Source organism: Melopsittacus undulatus, chromosome 7, assembly GCF_012275295.1.
Source record: "Melopsittacus undulatus isolate bMelUnd1 chromosome 7, bMelUnd1.mat.Z, whole genome shotgun sequence".
Taxonomy (NCBI): domain Eukaryota; kingdom Metazoa; phylum Chordata; class Aves; order Psittaciformes; family Psittaculidae; genus Melopsittacus; species Melopsittacus undulatus.
This window is the reverse complement of record NC_047533.1, coordinates 18,912,359-18,935,729: the sequence shown is the minus strand read 5'-3', so window position 1 is coordinate 18,935,729 and position 23,371 is coordinate 18,912,359. Positions and strand designations below refer to the sequence as shown.

Here is a 23,371-nt window from a genome sequence, read left to right as displayed (position 1 = left end):
CAGTCAGGTGAAGTTCCTGATGACTGAAAAAAGGGAACTATAACCCCCATTTCCAAGAAGGGAGAAATGGATGTCCCAGCGAATTACAGACCAGTCAGTCTCACCTCTGTGCCTGGCAAAATCCTGGAGCAGATTCTCCTGGAAGGCATGCCAAGGCACATGAAAAACAACAAGGTGCTTGGTGACAGCCAGCATGGCTTCACTAGGGGAAATCCTGCCTGACCAATTTGGTGGGCTTCTATGGTTGGGCTACAGAACTGATGGACAGGGGCAAAGCAGTTGATGTCATCTACATGGACTTGTGCAAAGCATTCAACACTGCCCCACACAGCAGCCGTGTCTCTAAACGGGATAGACATCAATTTGATAGGTGGAGCACTCAGTGGATAAAGAACTGGCTGGATGACTGCACACAAAGAGCTGTGGTCAATGGCTCAATCTCCAGCTGGAGATCAGGGATCGCTGTTGGGACCAGTCTTGTTCAACATCTTTGTTGGTGACATCGACAGTGGGATTGAGTGCACCCTCAGCAAGTTTGCCGATGACACCAAGCTGTGTGGTTCTGTTGATACGCTGCAGGGAAGGAATGTCATCCAGAGGGACCTTGACACACTTGTGAGGTGGGCTGATGCCGACCTCATTAAGTTTAACCATGACAAGTGCGAGGTCCTACACCTGGGTCGGAAGAATCCCATGCACAGCTACAGGCTGGGCAGAGAGGAAATTCAGAGCAGCTCTGCAGTGAAGGACTTGGGGATGCTGGTTGATGAGAAAATGAACATGAGCCAGCTTCAGTGTGCACTCGCAAGCCCAGAAAGCCAATTGTATCCTGGGCTGTATCAAAAGGAGCGTGACCAGCAGGTCAAAGGAGGTGATCCTGCCCCTCTGCTCTCGTGAGACCTCACTTGGAGTATTGTGTGCAGTTCTGGTGTCCTCAACATAAAAAGGACATGGAACTGTTAGAACAAGTCCAGAGGAAGAGCACAAGGATGATCAGGGGACTGGAGCACCTCCCGTACGAAGAGAGGCTGAGAAAGTTGGGTCTGTTCAGCCTGGAGAAGAGAAGGCTGCGTGGAGACCTCATAGCAGCCTTCCAGTATCTGAAGGGGGGCCTACAAGGATGCTGGAGAGGGACTCTTCATCAGGGACTGCAGCAATAGTACAAGGGGTAATGGGTTAAAACTTGAACAGGGGAAGTTTAGATTGGATATAAGGAAGAAATTCTTTACTGTTAGGGTGGTGAGGCACTGGAATGGGCTGCCCAGGGAAGTTGTGAATGCACCATCCCTGGTGGTGTTCAACACCAGACTTGACAGAGCCTTAGTTGAGATGTTTTGGTGGGAGGTGACCCTGCCCATGGCAGGGGGGTTAGAACTAGATGATTTGAAGGCCCTTTCCAACCCTAACTATTCTATGATTCTAAAAATAGAGTCTTTTGCACTGCTGTTTTCCCTACAAAGCTTTGTGATGGGGGTGGGAAAGAGCTGGATGTTAGGGAATTTGGGGCAGGGTAGGGTAGGTTGCAATGTTAGTTGCCAGAGCTAAATTTTATCATGAAGTAATTTTTTGCCCTTAATAATATGTACATATTTTTGTAAGTGAAGACCTATTCAGAAAAACAGAGTACACGCTGGCAAGAGATCTTAGTGTGGAAGTACAGGAACACTGTAATATGTGGTAAAGAAACCCTTACTTATCTCCTCTTCAAAACTAGAAGACCTTGTTAATATTCCAGCACACACCTGGTTTGTAGAGCTGCTGGCAGTAACAGCAGATCTATCTGAATTAAAACAAAAGCTGATGGAAGAAATAAAAAATACAGTGCAGCAGCCCAGTGCTAGTACCTGTGTGTGGTACTTGCCACATTGAGAAACAGGCAGGAAGGAGGAGGCAAAACTAGTAGCATCGGTGCAGACTGGGATGTATTGCATCACAGTCATCTTGAAAGAAAATACAATGAAACTCAGAAAGCTGCATTCACTGAATAACAGCAAGGTTGGAATTTCAGCGAACACTTAGTTCTGATTTTGACTCAGGGTAGGGTATTTAGATTTATATGGTATTTAACACTGTGAATTTTTGTCTTTCCTTGTTTCTTATTCTCACCTGCCTCAATGACAAAGTTACAGTTGCATTCTACACAGCATCTGGGCTCATCTCCTGGGGGATGTGTGACATTGCACCTAGAACATATGGCCACTTTGCACTTTCCCTGACCAAAGTTTCAGTTGCAGTCTTCTCTCTTAATTTGCTTTATATTTTTTTTCCTCCAAAGAAATACTAGGTCTGCTTCTCTCTCCATTGTGGTTTACAGCTGATTACTCAATATTGGTAACTTGCAAATTATTTTTAACTGAAAGTAAATGTTGGTGTGTGGGAGTAGATACACAGTGCATGCAAGCCCGTGCATGTGTGCAGCACAGAAAGACTGCTGAGGACAGGCAGGGCTGGTAACCACAAGCTGTATGTGTTTCAGAGCACTAGGACAGAGGGGGAACAATAAGTAAGTAACAGGTCTGAGGTTTGCAATGAAATTTCATATCACTGTGCTGTGAAGACACACACATAAGGTGATACCCTTCCTTTTCCCTAAGTGATTTCTCTTTCATCATCCTGTGACTCTTGCATCTTCACTTTAAAACTTTATCCCTCTAGGAAGTCTGAGAAAAAACTCTGTTCAGAAGGCTGAATTTTGTCTTTCTTCTATTATTTTTTTTTCTCTGTTTCTTTTTCTGCTGTAGCTGTCAGCTCTTATGCTTGTCTGTTCCTTTACCACTACCGTTTTTTTCTTCCCTTGCATTCTCATTTTTTATACACCCTATTTCCTTCCACCCAGGGGAACACAATGTTGGAACTGAGATAAACCTAAAGAAGTAGTATTCCTCCAGGGAGCATCCAGACAACAGGCATGAGCAGAACTAGATGATTTTGTCAATGCAAGACCGCATAGGACAAACTATATTTCAAAACCTTCATGCTGCTATAAATGAGCATTTTTCACACTGACCCTATGAAACAGCACAATTTTTGGATTAAGTCAGATGTTTTTGAAAGCACTGATGCCAATCTCAATCTTAAGTATTGTGGAGTTCGTATAGAAAAGTTATTTGTTGTTAAAATTATGAACATATCTCTTAGCTATTTCTTAGTATTAACTATTGAAAACGCTTTAATTCAACAGTACTAATCACCATAGCATTAGCTATGGGTGACATTTACTCTCAATCAGACTAGAGGTAAGAGATGCTGTGATTACAAACAGTAGCACAAGACCACCTGCAAAATCTCTACTAGTTATTGTTGAGTGGTATTACTGTAGCACAAAGCAGCAAAGCTCTCCTAGATCCATCCTGAGGATTACAAGACAGTATTACCCTCAGCCTCCTGGTAACGTCTCTCTCTCTGCTGGACCGTTAATACTTTCCTGCTACCCTAATCTTACAAGAAAGCAATTTATAAGTAAGTGCTCCCTAACTCATTTCTGTCCCAACAAGAAAGGTTAACTTAAACCAGTCCAAAGATTACCTCTTTGTTAATGTGGCTTATTTGACAAAAGAGATAAGAAAGCTTATAAAAACTACACCTATGGGAGTTGAAAGATGTGTAGGAGGTATATTGGGGCTTTCTGTTTTATGAACATCTATCACTAGAGGCAAAAGAGCTGCTAGGTCTTGTTCTGGTTATTTAAGATTTATTTTTAAGTGTCCAAATAAATGCACTGTTAAAAAGATGAGCACATTAAGAGTCTCATTTGATTCAACATCTTCTACAAGGTCTATGGTGTTTCAGCTATGTCTTGGAGAATTTGAAATGTTTTTTCCTACATGCTTTGCTGTAGGATGCTGCATGCTTTTCATAGAGTATGAACTTTTTTCAGAGAATACTTGTACTGAAGATCCAGTCCTTACCCCATCACTCTCCCACACAAGGTGCTAAACAGTATTGCCTTTTTTTAAAGGAAAGAAGATTCTCCACTATAAATTTGCTCCAAGCTATTAATGACTATTTCCACTGGAATCTATGGAAAAAGTAAAGCTAATATCAATATCTGAGTATTTCTGCAAAAGATTATAAGTGTTGTTCTAAGAACAGCTAATATTATTCATGTAAATGCATCCAGATCAATCAGGATGTCAGTTTAATGTAGTATCAGTCAGTTGGTATGGAAATATGCATATTAAAAATAGCTTTTACAATAAAATACACACTTCTTTAGTCCTGATTCTCCAGCGATATATTCAGGAACTGAACTTTATTTACTATGAGCAGTGTCAGGCTGTTGTGTCATGGATTTTTTCAGGAGATCTGGCAGATGACACAGTGTGCTGTCTCTGGTTACCTGTCTGTGTCCCCATGCTACTCCATCTGTTGTCCTTGTTGGGAATCTAAACAAACTAAGAAATTCCTTTTATGCTGTTGTTGCTAGGCTATATTTTCAGCCATATCGGTTTCACAGCCTGGTGCACTGCATGACTACCCAAATAACCATGCCATAGCATGGGAGAATGTTCTGCAGATATGGGACTGAACAGTCAAGACTTGGAAGGTCAGGGACTGCTTAGGTAGTGCTGAAGTACAATCTCGAAAAACCTCATTTAATCCCATGGAACTACTTGCTGCATGTTATGGATAAGGTTGGGCTGTTATAAGGCTACATATTTCATGTACCATTGCACAGACAGCAGGTACTTCAGAAAAATGTCAAAATTGCAGAAAAAAAGCATTTCTTTAGCTGTGATAACCTTAAACCTGCCTCCCTTATTATAGTAGTATTACAGTAATAGTACAGCACTGTTATAATAGTAGTATTACACATTCATAAAAGACGAAGTTCAAACCAGCACTGCTTTGTTTAGGCCACGTAGGCTGTATAACACCTAACAAGCACAGATAAATCCTGGCCATTCTCTTTTCTGGAGCTATCTCCTATAACAAGAAAATGTTCCCTGACATGATACAAAATGGGGCCCAAGAAAATGATGCCTGAAAGCAAACTGCATTCAGGACAAGTTATCTGTTACACAGTCCAGCTCCAAAAAAGTCTGAGCAAGAATATGGCAACAGCATGCTCCTCACCATCCTCTTTCCCAGTGCTTTCCAGGTCTGGGCAGAAAGCAGCACTCACAGGATAAATTCAGTCTGCACATGTATAGATCAACTATACTATGTCCCTAGAGCAGGCCTAGTTTTAAGACAAGAGAGGGGCTGCACATATGGCTCACCTCTGCAAAGGCAGAATTGTGTAGAAGACAAGGTCACCACTACTCTAAATACAAAAAGGAGCCTAAGGTCACCTGAGACAGTTCTTTATGTTAACCTAGACGTGGCTGCTACAATTTTTAAAAATGCTGTAAGTATAGCACCCTCTTTGTCTTCAGCTGAGAGATGAGTTGCTCTATCTCTACAAAGACAGTCACTCACCACAGTACTGTATTGGTTCTTTTGTTTTCATAAGGAGCAGCTCTAGCAGCACCTTCTTTTCCTTTGGGAACAGTCTTGCTCATTACAGAGAAAGATATTATTACAGGATATGAAATGTAATATAATAGTGCATTAATCCCCACTCCCTCACCCCCAGAAAAAAAGCAAAACTTTGCCAATGTCTTCTTTTGGCTCCTTAGGATCCTTCTACTATTTTTCTGATTATGAAAAGATTGTACTCCCTGGGGGCCTGGGGTTAGAAGAATGATACACACTAATAAACAATGTCACTTGTACAAAGACAGGGGCTTTATGGTAGCAAGCTATCAAGAGGGAGCTTACACAGCTGTAGAAGTTTAAATCTGCTTTCATGGTTCTCATTGGCTGCCGAGGATTTTTCTGCAGTTGGACTTTTAGCATAATTGGGTGAAAAGTTTTCGTCATCTGGGGGAAGAATAAAGAAAGACTATTTGTTAAAAAAAATGCGCCCAGCTGAGCAAGGTATGATTGTTGATGTTTATAGTTTGTCATAAACTATTTCTACAACATGATGGATTTTTAGTGTGTATAATTTTCTACCGCTATTATTTTGTTATGTAGTCTAGAACTTACTATGAAGATAATTTATCTCTTTAGATGTTACAAGCCCATGAAGTGGAGGTTTCTAGACCACCTATTTCACTGCTCACTATTTTTCTGTAGTCAGCTTGTTGAAACCATATATGCTCTATACTGATAGCAGAAACTAAGCAAATTATTTTTTTAATATTTAAGCAGATATTCAGTGTAGTACTACTGGTAGATCCAGCAAGCCTAATCTTAGACATGAATATGCATGTTTTAAATATTGCATTAAAGACAGGACTTAAAAAAGTCTGAAGGAGCTAATGCAATAGTGAACAGGGGCGACTGTATGCAATACAAAAGGAATGAAAAATATCTACCTATGTGCTACATTTTTTCCTTCTGCTGATGTGAAACATGTGCAAGGAAAATGCAGGAAACAATCAGATGCTCACAAAAGAATTGCCACCTGAAAAACCTGCATTTGCTCTTCTTCCAAAATTCTAACACAAAATCAGACAAGCTTGAAATTGTGGTCTTCTCTGACTTTAAACAGTTCCCCATTAAATAGTTACTACTTCCTAAAAACACCTTATATTTAAGGAGTTTCTAACAAGGTTTCAGACTTAGCATAGAAAGCAGTTAGATGCTAAATTGCTTAGAAGATAAACTGCCTTCATGTACAACACGTTAGTCTCTAGTTTCAGATGTTTCTGAATTGCAGAAGATATTAAACAATGCTACTTTACTGTGAAGACCTAGAAGTTACGAAAACAATGTATGAATTTCATGTATACTGAATGTAAATTAAACATATAACCTAATTTACTCAGGGGTGATGTTTTACAATTACACTATTTCTTTTATTTAAAGCATATAGTGAATACTTGCTCTTGCAAGGTTTTTCTGGGGGGGTCTAAAGGCGATCATAAGGCCTTAAGAGGTGAGTGAAGGGCTCAGAATAGCAGCTGGCTGTCTACAACCAGGTATTTCCTTCTAAAGAATGGCATTTATTTTAAAAACTGATTTGTCACTCTGGTTAGGGTTCTAGGAGATACAAATCCTGCAATCTCATTCTCCTTAATCTCTTTCTCACTCCTGTTTTTCTTCTTTACAAAACTTTACAGAAATCATGCAGGCCTTTCTGACCTGCAGAGTCAGTCACAGTGGCGTGTTCCATATGGGATAACGTTTAATAACCATGCACAAAGTCTACATAGCGTCTGTATGGCTGGTAAAGTTTGCTGTCATGGCACTACTGCTGTTGCCATGCTGGCTTCCTACAGTGTACTTCCCAGAGCAATTCAAAGTGTTGTTTTATATATATTTGAAGTGTTGCAAAGTTTAGCTTCTGTAATTACAGATTAGCTGCTTCTTTTCTTCACTGCAGAAATTGAGATCAGTTCATGTATTCATCTTCATATTTTTAAATTTGAAAAATGTGGAAGTCTGACATTTTTAAACACACTGATTGTGTGTTCTTGTCTCAAGTATTCTTTCTCTGATGATATGACAGAACATGAGGATAATATCCATTTATTCACATGGGCTTGGTGGGGAAGGGCAGAATGAGAGCTTGTCTGTGATAAGCATTTGCATTTAAGGGTCCTGAGTAATTTTCAAAAGGTACAACTCATTGTTATCTATAAAGATATATACACACATAAAATTTTAAACCAGTTATTGCAATAATAATTTACTTCCTTTTGATATTTTGCAGGAAATTATTTTATATCATGCTTTGTAGATTCATAAAATATAGGAGTTGAACTTGTTCCTAAGAAGTAAACTATAAAAAAAAAAAAATACAGTGGCAGGGCAAGTGTGGCCATAGCATTGGGAGTATGTAAGACTGTAGTTCAGAGTCTACCACAAACTAGCCAGCCATAAAAGAAGTTTGTACTAGAGAGACTTCCGGGCTCTAAGACTCAAGAATTTGCAGATTTAACCTCTCCTAGACATCTGTCTTATAACTGTGCTCATTATTATGGCTTCCATTGCAGCAGTGGTTTGTGGTTTCACTTTGCCATGCCCTCTTTCAACCTAAGTCAGTTAAGAAGGTGTGTTTCAACTAAGATGCTAGACTGGATAGATCTCATTTTTATGCCTTTTATAGATTTGGTAATCTCCAGGAAAGAGGTGAAGCAATTAGCCACGGTCAATAATATCCTAAACTATGACACTAGACTTTTCTGTCAGAAACCTCACTCCCCATCAATGGTAGGCCTTTGAATTACGGCTTGCCTGAGCCCCATGTTTATGCTTTTGGGGAGAAAGCAATGCACAAACAGAAAAAAATTAGTACCTTAGAAATAATGTTTTAAATGTTAATGCCTCTTTCAACCCAAATAGCATAGCTAGTATTATGCATATACCAAAAGCAAAGAAATACTCACTGGAAATTGGCTAAGAGGATTTTGATACCATTGAGTATACTTTTTAAAACTGGGGTAAGAAATGGAGAGTAGAAGAGTAAGTAGTCAAATGGCAACTGATAAAAAGGTCTTCTGTTTCAGTAATCTAAGATTTTCATTTTTACAGATGGATATAAAATACTTTGGGGGGAGAACATAAAACCTCTTATTTAACAAATGTCTTTGAAAAGGCAGAAAATACTCTTAAATATGCCCTATTTTACACATTCCTTTCATCCTTCAGGCTTTTGACATAATGCTTATCAGTTTGTCATTATGTCAATTTGTGCTTACCAATCTTTTTTACTCCTCTCATCTTACATTTAGGCTGTGATCCTGTGAACATTTACCTACATGCTTAGTTTTGCTACTCTTTGTAATCCCTTTGAAGTTAAAAGGATTATTTGCATTAGTAAAGTAAGGCATGTGTGTGCTTGCAGGATGAAGGCCTTGCATTGTAAACTCTATGAGATGGGACTAGATCATTTATTATGCAGTCATATAGCTCAAAGCATGGTTGGGTGGAGGATGAGTTGAGGAGTTCACGAAGCTCGCTCCCAGTGTGAAGTTGTATGTGGGATATCTGTCTGGGGCACAGTGCTCAAGTAGCTGCTCACCCCAAGTAACATACAATCTACTTCCCTTCTGTTTTGCATTTGCCACTGAGATATAGTTTAAGCCTAAGGTCTTATACCCTCTGATACATTTGCTCCTTTTTTCCTACCTCCTAAAGCAGAAACTCCCCTGGTGCTGGCCATACAGTAATGTGGAGGAAGACCCTAAGTAGCTTTACGCTGCCGTGCATAGGGAGGAGCACTCAAGATCTGGAATGTGTAGCTGCAGAGGTCTCCAGGCTCCTGTTGCTGGATGCTGTCTCCTGAAAAATGCACAGCGGTAGCTGCTCATTCCAACTAACACATGTAATGCTTTCATCTTGCCCTGTTTTCCTACCTTCTAGGGGACCTGGCAAGTATTTTTTTCTCTCTTGAGAACCTAATGTGTACTATTCACTCTAATTCAATAATAATTTGTTTTTGTTTAAGAGGGACATAATTTAAAATCCACTTAGGGACATATGTAGGAAGTCTTCCTGCAGCTCCATTCTGGGAACACAGCTCTGTGTACAATAGCACAGCATCATAAAAAATAAGTTTGATATTTGGGATAGATGTGCTGTAACATTTATTCCCTGGCAACCTCTGACATAGATATTCCAGCATTTTTTGTAATGTAGCTTGAAAATTTACTTCCAGCTTCACAGGAGACTCTCAAAATTCAGTTTTCCAAGAATATTTACCTTGGTTGATAACTCTAAACAGCAAAATATTATTTTTATTACACTAGTGTCTAGAACTCCAGTTGAGGTCTGGGTGCCACTTTGTTATATTATCTAAAATTAGGGACAGGAATGTTCTTCTTTTAAAAAACATAACCTAAGGACTTGTCTACACAAAACTTCATGAATATATGAAATATTTTTGTAGTTATACAGATGTAATCCCAGAAAATCTTTGGAACATGAAGCTATGGATAAATACCTGCTTGCTGACCTGGCTGTACCTGTTGAACAGGTCACTGCTGCTAGATGATCGCCCCTGACCACTTTCATACTTGTTAGCTGAACCATTTATGGGTATGCTCCTTTGCTCTCACAGTAAGATTGAGCTAACAAAAAAAAATATTATTTAAAACATCTGAACTAACCCGATTCCTTTGACCAAAATGCTTAGGGAATGAGTGCTCAAGTAGCTGAATAATCTCTGGCAGGGCTGCAAAGAGTGACAGAAGCAAGCCTTGCAAAGTGCATGTTTTCCAACAAACGTACCTGGATGAAGAGAAATGTTTTTAATTTCTGCCTTAAAGTTACCTGTCTATGGTATTAAATCACTACCCTGGTGGTAAAGGAGCATGAAACAGGCTGGGAACAGAGAGAGGAGGAACAGGGAACAGAACAACCAGTAGTTGATAGTCTCAAAATAGCTGTCACATGTATGACGAGCAGTGCCTCTTCCCTTTCCAGGAGCTCCTAAAGACTGGTTTTTATGAGCTGTGCTGAGGTACCAAGCAACTACACTAGAAGGGGAAGCAGCTGCTGAGGCTTAGTGGTGGGAAAGAGCAGAAATCACTGACGGAAGTTGTGTGAGAGTAATGGCTGCTCGGTGAGCACAAAGTGTGCTTTCCGACCTGAACACATGGTTGTTAGAGGCATCTCCTCATCTGTCTGTCCTCATCTTCTCCTGCTCACCTGTGCCTTCTGTTAGAAGATAAATGCTGCTTGTGTGGATGGTTAATCCATTTCTTAAGAGGTGAACAAGAAACAACTCTGAGAACCAACTCTTCTGGACCAGGCTTAAACTTGCAGTTTTCTGCTGCTGGGTATGCTGCTTGGAATTGTGAAAAATAATTTCGGCTGTAACTGTTCAAGCAAAACCTAACTGTCGAGAGGAAATGGCGCTTGAACTCGTGCCTTGTTTCACTGCAGGAACTGTGTTACTAAATGGCATTGTCGCCATACTCATGCTTAGAAGGCTTTAATGTAGTAGAACTAAGTAAGAACTCCAGGTCTGCTGGAGTTTGTGTTGTGAACGCAAGCTTTCCTTGCCCTGGTAACCTTCCATAGACACAGTAGACAAGAGAAAGTGTCAAAAACTAATGTTTCTGGGTCTTTGAAAGACAGTTAATTTTTTCCTCATGAAATACGTTGCCATGAATATTTATTGTCGACATTTGAGTAATTAAAGGCTGTATGTAGCCTTAACATTCCTGGTTATCCAGTATTTCTGCTGCTACAGATGACTCTTGAAAGATTGCCTTTTCTGCATGTAAGGCTTACATACCCAGGGAAATCTGTCACAGCCTAAAATAGGTTTATCAAGATAGTTATTCTGGTTTAAACTTCCTGTGGGAACTCCCATGCCCACGAACATGTACCTGGGCTAACAGTGAGGGAAAAGGGGAACCCCTGTGGAAAGGGGTTTTTCAACTGCCTGAAAGGAGGTTGCAGTGGGGTAGAGGTCAGCCTCTTCTTCCCAGTAACAAGTGAGAAGAGGTGACAGTCTCAAGCTGTGCCAGGTTTAGATTGGATATTAAGAAAGCTTTCTTCATGGGGAGGGTGATCTAGTATTGGCTTCTCAGGGAAGTGGTCAAATCACAGTTCCTGGAAGAGTTCAAAAGCTGATGAGGCCCCCAGGGACACAGTTTAGTGGTGGCCTTGGCAGTCCTGGGGAAATGGTTGGGCTTGATGATCTTAAAAGTCTTTTTCAACCTGGTTGACTCTATGATTCTACTCTTGTGGGGCGCCAGCGGCAGCAGCCAGGCCTAACTGGGCCTCACCGCACAGCCGCGCACTGCCTCGGCGCCACCATCATGGCGAGCGACGCGCGACCGCTGGTTGAGCTCTCGCGCTCTCCACCCCCTTCACAGCTCCCTCCCTCCCCCCGCCCCCATCCCGCGCGCAGCCCCGGCGCTTCCTTCCGGCCGCCATTTTATCCGCTGTGCCTGGCCTCGCGGCTCCGCTGCTGTCGCTGCTGCTTGCGGAGCGGAGAGCGCGTCCCTCCGCACCGGCTGCCCGCCCTCCAGCTGCCCCATCGAGCGGCTGCTCGCCGCCGCCATGTCCAAGCGCCACCGCCTAGATCTGGGTGACGATTACAGCTCCAGCAAGAAACGCTCCACCGACGGGTAAGGGGTGGTGCGGCCCAGCGAGGGGAGCGCGGCCTGTGGTGGGTGTGGGGGGGATCCGAACAGCTGCCTCGCAATCCGCTCCCTGTCCTTGGCTCTGGCCCCCCCTTGTGCGGCAGGGTCTCCGCGGGGAGCGGGGCGGCCGCCATGCCGGAGGGAGGAGAGCATTGCAGCGGTCGAAGCCTCGCGTCGAGTCACCAGCAGCGCCGCCTTGTCTGGGCAGGCCCAGGAGCCTCGGCGGGTCTCGGGAGCGCTAGGCCTGGGAGGGGGATCGGCCTCTCCGTCGGGCCGGCCTCCTCGGTGGGGCAGAGGAGACGGATGGCGGCGGGGAGCGGGCGAGGAGAGTCTCATGTGGCGGAGCTGAGAGGGGGAAGGGGAAGAAACCGCTGGTCCAGGCACTGGAGCGGGTTGGGCTGGGCTCCCGGCGCGGCGGAGCCGGGGGCGGCGCGCTGCTCTGCCCACTCCCTGCGCCCGGCTTTGTCTGCAGCTTTCTCACGTCTTTATCCTTTATTTCTTTCTCTTCCTTTTTTTTTTTTTTTTTTTTTGTTTTGTTTTCCCCTCTCTGGTTTGAGAGGTCTGGTAGATGAGGCCCAAGAGGTCAGCATGAGGTTTGTTCCGCCTGTATAATTAGCGCCTACCCTTGTAGTAACGTTATTCCTTTGTTAACGTTTTTCACTCGGTAACCGGCAGGGTTATGGTTGATTTAACCAGTTAATGGGGAGATGGGTTTTGGGGTAGGGGTTGAATTATATTATTTATTTGTTTAGTAGCAAAGGTGAAAGTTTTGGGGCTGCTGTACAAGCTTGAGCAGATTTTCATTAAAACCTCAGGAACACAGATACTGCCCTGCTGCTGATCTTTTATACACAGTTGTTTTAGAGTCTTCCCGCATAATTAGGCAGTGCGGAGACGGGTGGCTCTTTAATTTTCTGACTTCTCAAGGAACCCAAATACTGTGTTTATTTTGTGTGTTCTTGGTGGAGCACAAAAGACTTCCGTGAATTAATCCACTTCTGAAGTCCAACAGCATTGTTTTGTACTAGAGTATTTATCCAAGAAAAATCTTGTTCTCAAAGCTTGCTCGAATAGACTCGAAGTCTACTGTAGAAGTTGGTGTACCCTGGTAAACAGTCTTTACAAAACTTGCTGGTTTTTTTTTTCAAAGGCAAACTTGTATAGCTTCAGTTTTTAGTCCCTACAGTTTGTTGTATTTTTCTCTGGTAAACAAACCTGAATGTTTATTATTAAGCATCTATTTCCTATATGGAGGATCTCCGTAATTTTGTTGTTCGAAACACGTATTTGAGCTATTTATTTCCTTTAATACATTTTTGCACAATTTGACAGAAGTTGAAAAAACTTTTTGGTGTATGCAGGGAAGTTGTGTGTATTCAGCTTTTGTTGTACACAGATTTTTCTAGCATTTTCAAATGGTCATGGCCAAACTGGGTGTTATTTAAAAGTGGAGCAACTGTCATAGTTGGCTATATAGATAATCACAGTTCAGTGTTTGTGTGTGTGTTGATGGGATTTATAGTTTTGATATGGTTTTATTTGGAATTGTTTTTACTTATTGCTGTCATCCTGATCTATAATCTTACCATTTTGTATCTATTGAAATGAATTCCCACCAGTAGTTACACTTTTAAACCAGAAATCTTTGACCTTAATGGCATGTAAAAACTTATGCAAGTGCTGGTCTTATGCACCATCTTTGTACCCTCCTCTGCCAATGAAAATGTTAAATGGTATAGTACTGAGAACAAGTTACCATAAGCATAATTAGTGAGCAAATTATTTCTAATATTACTTGGAATCTTATTTCATGTAGCACAAGACGTAGTCATGTTGCACTGTTGATTTATCTTAGGGTGGTTCAGTTTTACAGCTTATGGAAGGCTGTAAGGAAGTTGCACAGAGAGATTCTTGTTATTAGCATGTATGTGCATGTCTTCCTCTGTGCCAGGAGGCCCTTTGTGCAGTTTGGTTTTGGGGCTGGATTAAACTATTTTAGTTCCTTGGATGCTGGATTAAACTGAATTAGCTCCTTTCGTTTTACATGGAGAGTAGTATGTCTTTCATTCAAACTGGGTCACCTGACTGAATATGAATACATTAGTCTGTATTTTCTTAGTTTCTTTTTAAGTGAGGCCTGTATTGGTATGTGTAGCTAGCTCTACATGGCAATGATGCCAGGCCAGAAGCCTTGTAATTGTTGGCATAACCTTAAGCATCAGCATGACATCTGCTTTCTTCCAGTACTGAAATATTGACTATGAATTAAAAACCTCTTTGGAAAACTGGGAATTGTATGGAAGGTTTATGGTTACAGTGCTTGTTTGAACTGCTTTTGTACTGTTTAAAGTCTGAGTGAATTGAGAGCAGTCCTGAAGAGAAGGACTTGAGGGTGTTGGTTGATAAGAAGCTTAACATGAGCTATGGCTGTGCACTTCCAGTTCAGAAAGTCAACTGTGTTCTGGGCTGCATCAAAAGAAGTGTGACCAGCAGGTCAAGGGAGGTTATTCTTCCCCTCTGTTCCAGGGGTACTGTGTTCAGCTTTGGGGTCCCACATCCTTTTTGATGTGGATCTGTTGGGGTGAGCCTAGAGAAGGGCCACAGTGATGCTCAGAGGGCTGGAGCACCTCTGCTCTGAAGGACAGGCTGAGGGAATGGGGGTTCTTCGCCCTGGGGAAGAGAAAGCTTCAGGAGAACCTTAGAGCAGCCTCCCAGTGCATAAAGCTGAAGAAGGACTTTTGACAAAGGCATGTAGTAATAGGACAAAGGGGAATGGCTTTAAACTGGAAGGGGTAAGATTTAGATTAGCCATGAGGGGCTCTTTACTATGAGTGAGGTGAGACACTGCCCAGAGGAGCTGTGGCTGCCCTGTCCCTGGCAGTGTTCAAGGCTAAGTTGGATAGGGCTTTGAGCAACATGGTCTAATGTCAGGTGTCCTTGCCCACGGCAGGGTGTTTGAACTAGGTTATCCTGAAGGTCCCTTCCAACTCAAATCATTCTGTGAATCTGTGGTGGCTTTGTTGTGTTTTTCCCCCAGAACATGCAGAACTTTGGTGGTTGTTGTAACATCACAGTTACTGTGTTAGTGGCATATATCATTCAGACTACTTGTACTTTGTTTTTCTGTGTATGAACAGAATTCCTCCTTTACCTGCATTGGCTTTTCTTGCACCAACGGTGGCCATGTCTAGTAATGGAAAAAAAACACTGATGTTCTGTTAGATGTGCTTAAGACTTTAATTCTGATGATCAGTGGTTTTACCTTGTGCCTTCTTAGTTTTTATGTGTTTCATCCTTTTAGTGATTGCTACAGCATTTGTTTTGTATCTGCATGTGTGTATATGTGTGTATATCATAGATGTGTAGACATAAGTAAAAGCAGAGAGCAGATAAGGCTAGTTGAAAAATGGGGCAGAATAAACCAATCCCCAGCCTTTTCTGGTTATGGAAGCTGTTAGGAGATTCAGGCACAAGACAAATATTAAATTATGATTCCCTTATTCATTTCTATGTTTGAGGTCAGTTTTCTTTATGTAGTAATGACAAATAACTTAAATGTGACAGTTCATAAATGAAGAACTGCCAAGTTGCATTTTTAGAGAGTTCAGTAAATTCATGTGACAGCATAACTGTCATTCGTCTTCTCCCTTGTTGGCCAGATGAGTCTGGATGTGTTTGGTAACTGATGGGAGCTGGGAAACTTTGGGGCGGGGGAAATGCTGCTGTAAAGTGATAAGTATTTGGGGACGTGGTTAATGTTGTATCTGTTCTGTGTTGAGATCTGGTTGTCCCTGCTTCTCTTTTTATAAAACAGGAATGAAACATAACTTTCTTGACTAAGATCAGTGTTTTTACTTCTGAAATACAGGTAGAACTTGATAGGTTTTTCTTATTTGTACAATTAAACAGCTGTAAGAGTTCAATGAAGAAATGGGGGATTAACAGGACTTTCCATTCTGGATCATATTTGTAGTCCATTTAATCCACTATCTTGTCCTTGAGGTTGTATTTTTATCTATGCTTTAAGCCCACACAAACTGCCACCATCGCGGAAGAAGGCAGTGCTGCCCTCTCCCTTGTGCTGCGAGTATCTGGAAGACTGATCTGGACGAGAGCTAATGTTGGTGGAGGGGGTCTAGGGAGGGCTTGTTCTTCACAAGGCCTTTTAAATTCTTAGACAACACATGGGAAGGATTGGCAGCAGTGTGGATCTGTTCATCTTAGCAGTAGCACTGGTTTATGTGAGGCTGAAGCATACCTGTATATACACTTCATAATTTGTGATTTAGAATCTTCTGACACCAGACTTACTGTTGAAGTAAGTAGTTGTGGAATAGTTTGTTTGTGTGTTTTGAAGAATAAAAATCCTTCAGAAGCAAGTGTGCACACACACAAAACCCTACCGAAACACAAACCAGTCCCTGCCCTGCATTAGTAGCATGTCTTACTCTTCTTTTGAGTGAAGTGTGTGCTGTTACCAGGTTGTTGTATTTTACCCTGGCTATACAATTCTTAAATTGCTTTATACCTTTATTTACTTGTTAATGTTACTGCCTGTCCATGCGGTTGTTCATCCCAGTACCTGCAAATACCTAAACTGGTTCTTAATAGCTCATTAACCACAAGTCCACAGCTTTATTCCTGGTACATGCTATTAGACTCTTACAACATTAAGAGTAGCATAACAGAGCCTACTACGTTCAGTTTTAACACGGGTGACTTTTCTGTACCAGAGAATATGACCCTATTGGGTTCTGAAATATTTGCCTGGCATTCTGCATTAAGAACAGATTCCTAGCTTGTACAGTATTTGACCATGTTAGAAGTTGTGTTGAAGCTATGGTATCTTAGATTCAAGTTAATGATTTGAAAGGGCCTTAGTTTTTTAGACAATTCAGTGTCCAGATATATACATCTATATACAAATATAGATAGATATCTATATATATAGATATAGGTCCAGATATATAAATCTATATACAAATGTGTTAGGTAAGTGACAGTAAAAAGTATGTTTTGTACTTAATTTTCAATGGGTCAGTGTTAAAAGAAGTCTTATGAAAAAAAAAACCAAAACACCTTGTTGCTGAAGCTTCTGAAGTTATAGTATGTTGAATCAAGCTCTCTGGTTCTGTTGAATACACACTGGAAGGAAGGGATGCCATCCAGAGGGACGTTGACACGTTTGTGAGATGGGCCAGTGCCAACCTCATGAAGTTCAACCAAGCCAGGTGCAATGTCCTACACCTGGGTTGGGGCAATCCCAGACACACCTACAGGCTGGGGGGAGAAGGCCTGTGGAGAAGGTCTTAGGGCTGATGGTTGATGAGACACTTAACATGAGCTGGCTTCAGTGTGTGCTCGCTGCCCAGAAAGCCAACTGTATCCTGGGCTGCATCAAAAGAATCGTGACCAGCAGGTCGAAGGAGGTGAACCTGCCCTTCTACTCTGCTCTTGTGAGACCTCACTTGGAGTATTGTGTGCAGTTCTGGTGTCCTCAACATAAGAAGAACATGGGGCTGTTGGAGCAAGTCCAGAAAAGTGCCGTGAGGGTCATCAGAGGACTGGAGTACCTCCTGTATGAAGACAGGCTGAGAAAGCTGGGGCTGTTGAGCCTGAGGAAGAGAAGGCTGTGTGGAGACCTCATAGCAGCCTTCCAGTATCTGAAGGGGAGCTTATAAGGATGCTGTGGAGGGACTCTTCATTAGGGACTGTAGTGATAGGACAAGGGGTAACGGGTTGAAACTTAAAACAGCAGAGGTTTAGATTGGATATAAGGAAGAAGTTCTTTACTGTAAGGGTGGTGAGGTACTGGAATGGGTTGCCCAGGGTGGTTGTGAATGCTCCATCCCTGACAGTGTTCAAGGCCAGGTTGGATGAAGCCTTGAGTGATATGGTTTAGTGTGAGGTGTCCCTGCCCATGGCAGGGGGGTTGGAACTAAATGATCTTAAGGTCCTTTCCAACCCTAACTATTCTAGGGTTCTGTGATTGAAGGGGAAAAAATACATCGTACATGGATTTCATTCATTTATACATGAGTCATGAGAGTGCTGGTTGTTTCCAACATGCGGCATGTTCCAACTTAACATTTACAGAATCTTTACTGATATAATCTTTGTTACTTCATCTTATTTGTAGGTAGGAATTAGCTTATTACTTCACCAGTTATGTTTGAATACCAGCTGCATGTTAAAAAATAAGCTTTGGAGACAAATGTTGATCAGGGGTGTTGGTTTTAGCAATGTTCTAATTCTTTTAGGCATGCCTTAGAGCTGGTAAAGAGGGGAAGGCTTTGGTTTCCCTTAATGGCTGTTCCTGAAAATGTTCATACGTGCATTTATTATAAAGCTGGCGTTAACTTTGTTCTTTTTGATAGGATATCAGTTAACATAATGCATAAAAGAAGCTGAAAATATCCTCATTTTTGCAGGCAAAGATGCCACTAATTTCCTGACTGGTTCAAAAAGTGATGAGGTGTTTTTGTAAAGCAGGTGTTACTACAAAATGCAGGGTTAGTGTAAGTTTAGAATTTTAATTAGTAGCACATAGCTGTAGTTCTCTGGCCAAACAGGATGTCATAGAATCATAGAAGGGACCTTAAAGGTCATCTAGTTTGAGGCACCCCTGCTATGGGCAATACCTTCCTCTAGACGAGGTCACTCAAAGTCCCATCCAACTTGGCCTTGAACATTGCCAGGGGTGGGGCAGCCACAGCTTCTGTGAGCAACCTCCAGGAAAGGTTCCAGTGTTTTCAGCATCCTCATAGTACAAATTTCTTCCTTGTATCTAAATCTGCCCTGTCAGGTTGAAGCCATTCCTCCATGTCCTGTCACTACATGCCCATGTAATAAGTTCCTCTCCAGCCTTCTCATCAGCCTCTGTTGGTACTGAAAGGCTGCTCTAAGGTCTCCTTGGAGCCTTTTCTTCTCCAGGCTGAAGAAGCCCAACTCCCAGCCTGTCCTCAGAGAGGTGCTCCAGCCCTCTGAGCACTTTTGTGACCTTCCTCTGGGTTTGCTCCAACAGATTCATGTCCTCTGCAAGTGTTTTGATGTTTGTAGGAAGAGATCATGTGCAAGGACAAATATGTGGATTTGCAAAATAGGTTAACTGCCACTAAGATCAAAGCCAGAAATATGAATTTGAGTGGATAGCTACTGTGAAAATAATACTGTGTTTCTTTTGCAAGTGCATTCAGCTTCCTTTTTTTACAGTATTTAGAATAAATGGGAATCTGTGAGTACTGGTTGTTTTAAGTGTGTGGTAGGAGGTGATACTTGAGAAGATGGTACAGCTTGGTGTAGTGTTAGGTTAATGGCTGGACTTGGTCTTACAGGTCTTTTCCAAGCTAAATGATTGTGTGAAGAATAGTGGCTGGTTTTACATCAAAGTTTCAGACTGTGGATCCTGTATATCGAAGTTGATTGACTCAGAATTATATGGAAAAGTTTGAATTAAAAAAAAGCTACAAAGTAGGTGTAGGATGTTAAAATCAAACTTCAGGCTCACTTGTGATATTGAGTTGTTTTTTGTGGATTAGCATTCTCAGCTAGATAGGCAGGAAGGCTATTTGATGTTCTCTTTTCTGCATCAGCAGCAAGTAGAGATGAGAAGAACAATGAGAAAAGTCTAGAAGGTACAGCTGATTCTTTATACTCATTAAATGAAGAGGGTCAAGATGATGTTGTCTTCATGAGGTAGCTTTCTCCAGTCCTGCTTGTAATGAGAGGAGCTGTGGTAGTGCTTATATGTACAGTGAGTGTAACTACACATTTAACATTTGGTATGCATCATATACTGTTACTCTTTGTTGTTTATCTTTCCAGGTAGCTGTTTCCAAGGCTTTTTAAAAGATTTGGTTTATATCCACTTTGTATTAGGTATCTTTAGAGTTGTGTTGTATTTAAATTCTCGCTTTGCATTGAAATATTCAAGAGTCTCATTTTCTGCTGTCTCTTAACTCATTTTAGGAAAGATCGTGACCGGGACAGGGACCGCGATGACCGTTCTAAAGATCGTGACAGGGATCGTGACAGAGATAGAGATCGTGACAGAGAAAGAGACAAGGAAAAAGATTTGCGACCTTCGTCTAACTCTACCTATTATGCAGCTTCTGGGTTACAAACCATAAAGCCAGCAATGATTCCCCACAGTATTAACCCTTTCACAAATCTACCACATACTCCACGATACTATGACATCCTGAAGAAAAGGCTACAACTTCCTGTTTGGGAATATAAAGAAAGATTTACAGATATTTTGATTAGACATCAGTCATTTGTGCTAGTTGGAGAGACTGGGTCTGGTAAAACAACACAGGTGAGTTCTTGTCTGTGTGATACTGCAGTTTTCTAAAAGTTGAGACTGTTGGTAGGTAGGGGTGTGTAAAACTTGCTTTGGTTTCTTGAACTTTATTGTCTAAGAACAGCGCACAAAATGCGAGCAAGACTAAGTTGATTTTTTTTATTTTTTATTTGCTCAATGGATATAAAAGTGTCGCTGCTTCTGTTAAGTTTTATGATTGGTACTTAACTTTTTGATAAATGAAGGTAAAGAGGTCTTAATGGCCAGACAGAAATGTACTAATCCACATACTGAAGTGATGGTTCCAAATAGTGTATTTAGCTGTTTGTGTACATAGTGGCTGGAAAGTAGGAAAAATATTGCAGAGGTAGGGACTTGTTAGTGTTTGAAACTTACTGCTAAAGGTAAGAACTTAAAGGGACTTAAAATGTTGGATACAATTCTGGAATGATTTAATAAGGTAATGTGTTTTGGTAATACTGAAACTTGAGAGGAAGAGGCTTGTGTTTTTGTGGTACTGAAACTTCTCGGAGGTCATACAGCTTTCTGGTGCCGCAGTTGAAAATCAGTTTCTTTTTTTGTAGATTCATGGCTTTAAAAGTCTTCCTTGGCACTGAAAATAGTAGTAGTGGATCTGTAAAGCCTCCTTAAACCTTAGAAGAATTTTGGTGACCAGTAAACAGGGAGGACCTAAGACAAACACCACTGTGTATTTATAACTGAACAAACTTGCTGAAAACTTCAGCCTGTCCTTTCTCTGTATGGAAAAGTGATGTAAGAGAGTTCATTGTTCTGTGTCTTAATAAATTCCTTTTATCCAGGCAGAAAATAAAAGCTGAAGGGTATTTTAGTCTTTATGAAACAGGTTATAACTAACTTATCATAAGTCTTGTAGAAATAAATCTTAGTCATAAAATAAATTTGAACGTTGAAAATCTGAAGGACATGGTAGTACACTGGATACCTTTTACAGCTGTGTCTGAAATGTTTGAAATTATATGCCCTTGCTGAAAATTTTAGGAACCAGTGTCTTGCTCAGAAGGTACCTTATGACACGGTATGCATTGCTGCTTTTATCATGTATAAGTTGAGATGTGGATTTTATAGAATTCTTCAGAAAAGCTTGATTATGTAGTTACTTGGAAGGGAGAATTCTGAATGTTCATGGAAAAAAGTTGATGCTTATCTATTTGAAAGCAATATTTCTTTTTTCATGATCTGAGATATTGAAGATCTGAAAGGTGTGCGCTTAATGTCTCCTTAAACTTCCACAGGCATAAATCTTCTCCTCTGTTGTTCTACTACTTTACCACTTAAGTTTCTGAAGGCTTTTTCAGAAAATAAGGTATCTTTCATAAAAATGGAATTTAGCACATAAGCTGTCTTGGAAGCTTCACTGCTTCCTCTGAATTCTCTTTCTGAGATTGCAGATATGTTTTGAAACAATTGAGAGTGTTCTCTGCAGGAACAGAGCTGAAAATGATCCTGCTGCCACTTAGCGAAAACCTTGTTTTGCAGGTGACAGTGTCACATTTTTTTTTGTGCTGTGTTAAAACCAGTGGGGATGGTGTTTTCTCCTTATATACACTGATCAGACCAAGATTATTAATTACCTGTGATTAAGAAACCTTTTAGTGTTCAAACTGAAGGTGTACATTAACTACTTACTTAGGCTTTCTCTTACTGGTATAAAGTGGGCATTATCTGAAATACATAATGAATTGTTCTTCCAAAATCATCTTCCCTGTGGTAAGTGGTGGTAAATTGAAGTCTCTACAGTAGTAGTCTTTTTGAAATTCAGCAGTGGCCTGTCAAGTCCCTTCCCTGGTTATTCCATGCACGTTTTCCCTTTAGTCTTGTAGAGCATCCAGGTTTGGGAGTGCCTGGTTTTGAGAATGGAAGTAACAGGAGAGGAAACTTTGAAAAGGGTCTTCTTTGACATAGACTTAAATCTGAAGTAATGAAGAAGGATGTTGGAAGCCAAGGCCATTCATTTTCAAGTCTTCATTGAAAGAAAACAAGCCACTGCAGATACTGATCTCCGAATATGCTCAGTGGTGGGATGGGTGTGCTGGATTCTTTTAGAAAGATATTAAGTACTTGCTATAATTGCAGCATGTACTCCCTTTTAAATGTGGGATCATATGTGGTGCTGGTACAAAGTTCAAATTTCTTTTGTAGATGGAATAGTAGAATAGCATTTGCTTTTACATGAGAGCCCTAACTGTAAAGGGTAGGATGTTTGCTTGTCAGCAGGTTTTCTTGGCAGGTGAAATTCAGAAGCAAGGTTGTTCTGAGTATTGCTCAATATGCTGTTCTTGCAGACCACAAGAGAATTTATACAGGTAAAAGTCTGATGCCTTTTCTACTAGTGAAAATTTTGGGAATTTTACCATATAGTTTTTAACAGAGAAAGCTTTCAATAAATTGAAGTAGCTCAGAAAAGCCACAAGGGCAGTGCTCTTCCTTCTCTTGCCCTGCATCCCTGTGAAAACATGACTTTCCTTTAGCTTTCGAATACTCTTAACAGCCCTCAGTTCATTTATCTTTGAACTTAGAGGCCTTTGTATGTGTAGTCCATAACTTCTCATGTTCATGGAGGCTATATTTGAAAATCTCCCAGTTGAACAAGTCCTTGAGGTTAAAGGGTGCTAATTAAAGCTATTTCTCATTATTTTGATATTGATAAAATTGGCTTTTTTTAGAGGAAAGCTGGGGGTTTAGTGAAAACTGAGGGACACCCCATTAAGTAGGGGTTACCTTGTATATAAATGGAGTCACCCAAAAAGTGTGGTCACCCTCAGAGAGGTCATGGGACCCCCTGAAAGTGAGTGGAGGGGAAGAGGGTGAACCCTCTTGAATGGTTGCTAGGGCTGAAGGAGCTGCTCCCCCCTCAAAGCCACCAGACCCAAAATACTTCTTGTTGCCTAAACCCCCACCCCCCTCCCGAGTATCAGGGAGCTGGGGGGCAGCCCCA

At 41.2% G+C, this 23,371-nt stretch overlaps 1 protein-coding gene across 1 annotated transcript in view; it reads left to right on the top strand.

The window, feature by feature from the left end:
* The first annotated feature begins 11,872 nt into the window (after positions 1-11,872).
* The window catches only part of DHX15 (DEAH-box helicase 15), a 48,302-nt gene continuing 36,803 nt past the window's right edge, over positions 11,873-23,371 (top strand). The window contains exons 1-2 of the mRNA XM_005142881.3: positions 11,873-12,077; positions 20,061-20,409. Coding sequence (XP_005142938.1) covers positions 12,010-12,077; positions 20,061-20,409 — 417 coding nt within the window. The 5' untranslated portion in view covers positions 11,873-12,009. The remainder of the gene's footprint in view (positions 12,078-20,060; positions 20,410-23,371) is intronic.